The 1910-nt window shown below is 52.5% G+C and overlaps 1 protein-coding gene across 1 annotated transcript; it reads left to right on the top strand.

Moving 5' to 3' along the window:
- The first annotated feature begins 522 nt into the window (after nucleotides 1–522).
- LOC126529704 (cytoplasmic 60S subunit biogenesis factor ZNF622-like) lies at nucleotides 523–1279 on the top strand. Its single transcript, XM_050177207.3, has one exon. The coding sequence runs from the start codon at nucleotides 620–622 to the stop codon at nucleotides 1277–1279; it is 660 nt and encodes a 219-aa protein (XP_050033164.3). The 5' UTR covers nucleotides 523–619.
- Nucleotides 1280–1910: the final 631 nt, after the last annotated feature.

Below are 1910 nucleotides of genomic sequence, written 5' to 3'. Positions count from 1 at the left end.
TGAAACACTCCCCTTGCTTTTGGTGACTTGATCCGAAACGAAATTTATTAAACGTCAAATTTGTCACTGGTTTGTAGAATTCTTCAAATTTCTGAAGCAAAATGTCGACGTTGTTCTTATCCGCTTCATTTTCGAATTTGAAGGCGTTGTAAGCTTTTCTGCCCTACTCTCAAACTGTTACAAGTAACGTTGCTGCTTGGACTTCTTTGGGCTGCTTACTTAACTGGGTAGCCGTGGAGAACAATGTGAACTCACATTTCCGAGTTTTCCATCCAAGCCATGCGTCTGCTGACGGGTCCAGTGGTTTCGGCGGGGGAAGCAGCGTTGACGGGGCCGACATAGCGATAGTGAACCGCTGCCACTATGTAGGCGTGTCGGGGTCAGGCAATGAACAACTTTATTGCATGAATGAACGGGATATATATATATATACAAAGTAGTGCCGCAGTGGGTCATGCGCAGTGCATACATATAAGCGTGACGTAGCACTTATTCAGTCTTGCTACGTCGGCGGCACCGCGCCGCCGGTACCTACTGCGACGTGTGTGGCAAACGTTTCGGCGCTCTCAAGGCGTTCGAGAATCACGTGAACTCGAAGAAGCATCAGCAGGCTGTGGTCATGGCTGAGTCCAGCGCACCAGCGGAGCCTGCTTCGTCGTCCGAAGTTATCGCTAATCCAAAGGCCGAGAGGAGTGAAAGCACCAGCAGTTGCAGCAGCATGGTCGCCCGGAAGAATGCAAAGAACGCGTCCGAACACGCTCCCCTGCCGGGGCAGAAAGCTCCCGCTCAACGCATGCCGTGGACGAACAGGACGACGGCCGTGGCTGCCATCGTCGCTGAAGACGACAGTGATGACAGCGAGTGGGAGAGCATTGAGGGTGAGGGTGCAGACGAAGAGATCGACGATGAAGAAGAGGAGGAAGTGATGGAAGATGACTCCGAGCGGGTGCCCCCCTCCGAGTGCCTGTTCTGTGGCAAGCAGAACGACAGCGTTGTTGCCAATGTGGCCCACATGGGGGAAGTGCACTCCTTCTTCATCCCTGATGCGGGGTACCTCGTGGATGTCGAAGGCCTGCTGACGTACCTGGGCTACAAGTTGGGCGTTGGCCGGCTCTGCCTGTGGTGCAGCAATGAACGGAGTGCCCCCTACGGGAGCCTGCAGGCCGTCCGACAGCACATGCGGGACAAAGGCCCCTACAAAATGGCACAGCCGAAATATGGAATATTATTGGTACCGTGGCGCCCATCAACCCAATCGTCCAGTGGGGTCTTCAAGTGAGAAGAGCCAGCACAATGCGTGGGTACCGGTAACCACGTAAAATGTTCGGCCGTAGAAATAGGTGTGGAATTAGCCAACTGCCTATGTTAGCGCCAGGTACTCCCGTGTGGTAATTGAAAAATTCCTCTCGGCAGCTGACAGGAAGCGGCTGGTGTATGCAATTACGCGCTCTGGGTTAAGCTGCCATTTAATAAGTACAGCGCCAATTCCATGGCCACTGGCATCCTTGCGAAGTTCAGTGACGAGAGATGGATCATAATGAACCAGCAATGGGGGAGCCATGAGCATGCGCACTAGAGCGGAGAAGATTTTGGTTTAAGCAAAGCCCCATGTAAAAGTAAGTCGGTGAGCGGGTGAGCGGTTTCGGTGAAATTCTTGATAAAACGACGGAAATACGAGAATAGCCCAACAAAGATTCTTAAATCTGCGGCGGAAGACGGAGCAAGAAAGTTCTGAACCGCGCGAATCTTGGTAGGGTCGGGTTGAACGCCAGCGGCGCTGACGAGATGGCCAAGAAAGGTAATTTGACGACGTCCAAAGTGAAGCTTGGATGGGTTCAATTGCAGGCTGGTGTGCCGGAAAACAGCAAGAATAGCCAATATACGCATTAGATGACTCGTGAAAGTTGGTG

Source organism: Dermacentor andersoni, chromosome 9 (genome assembly GCF_023375885.2).
Source record: "Dermacentor andersoni chromosome 9, qqDerAnde1_hic_scaffold, whole genome shotgun sequence".
Taxonomy (NCBI): Eukaryota; Metazoa; Arthropoda; class Arachnida; order Ixodida; family Ixodidae; genus Dermacentor; species Dermacentor andersoni.
This window is presented reverse-complemented; position numbering and strand designations above follow the sequence as displayed.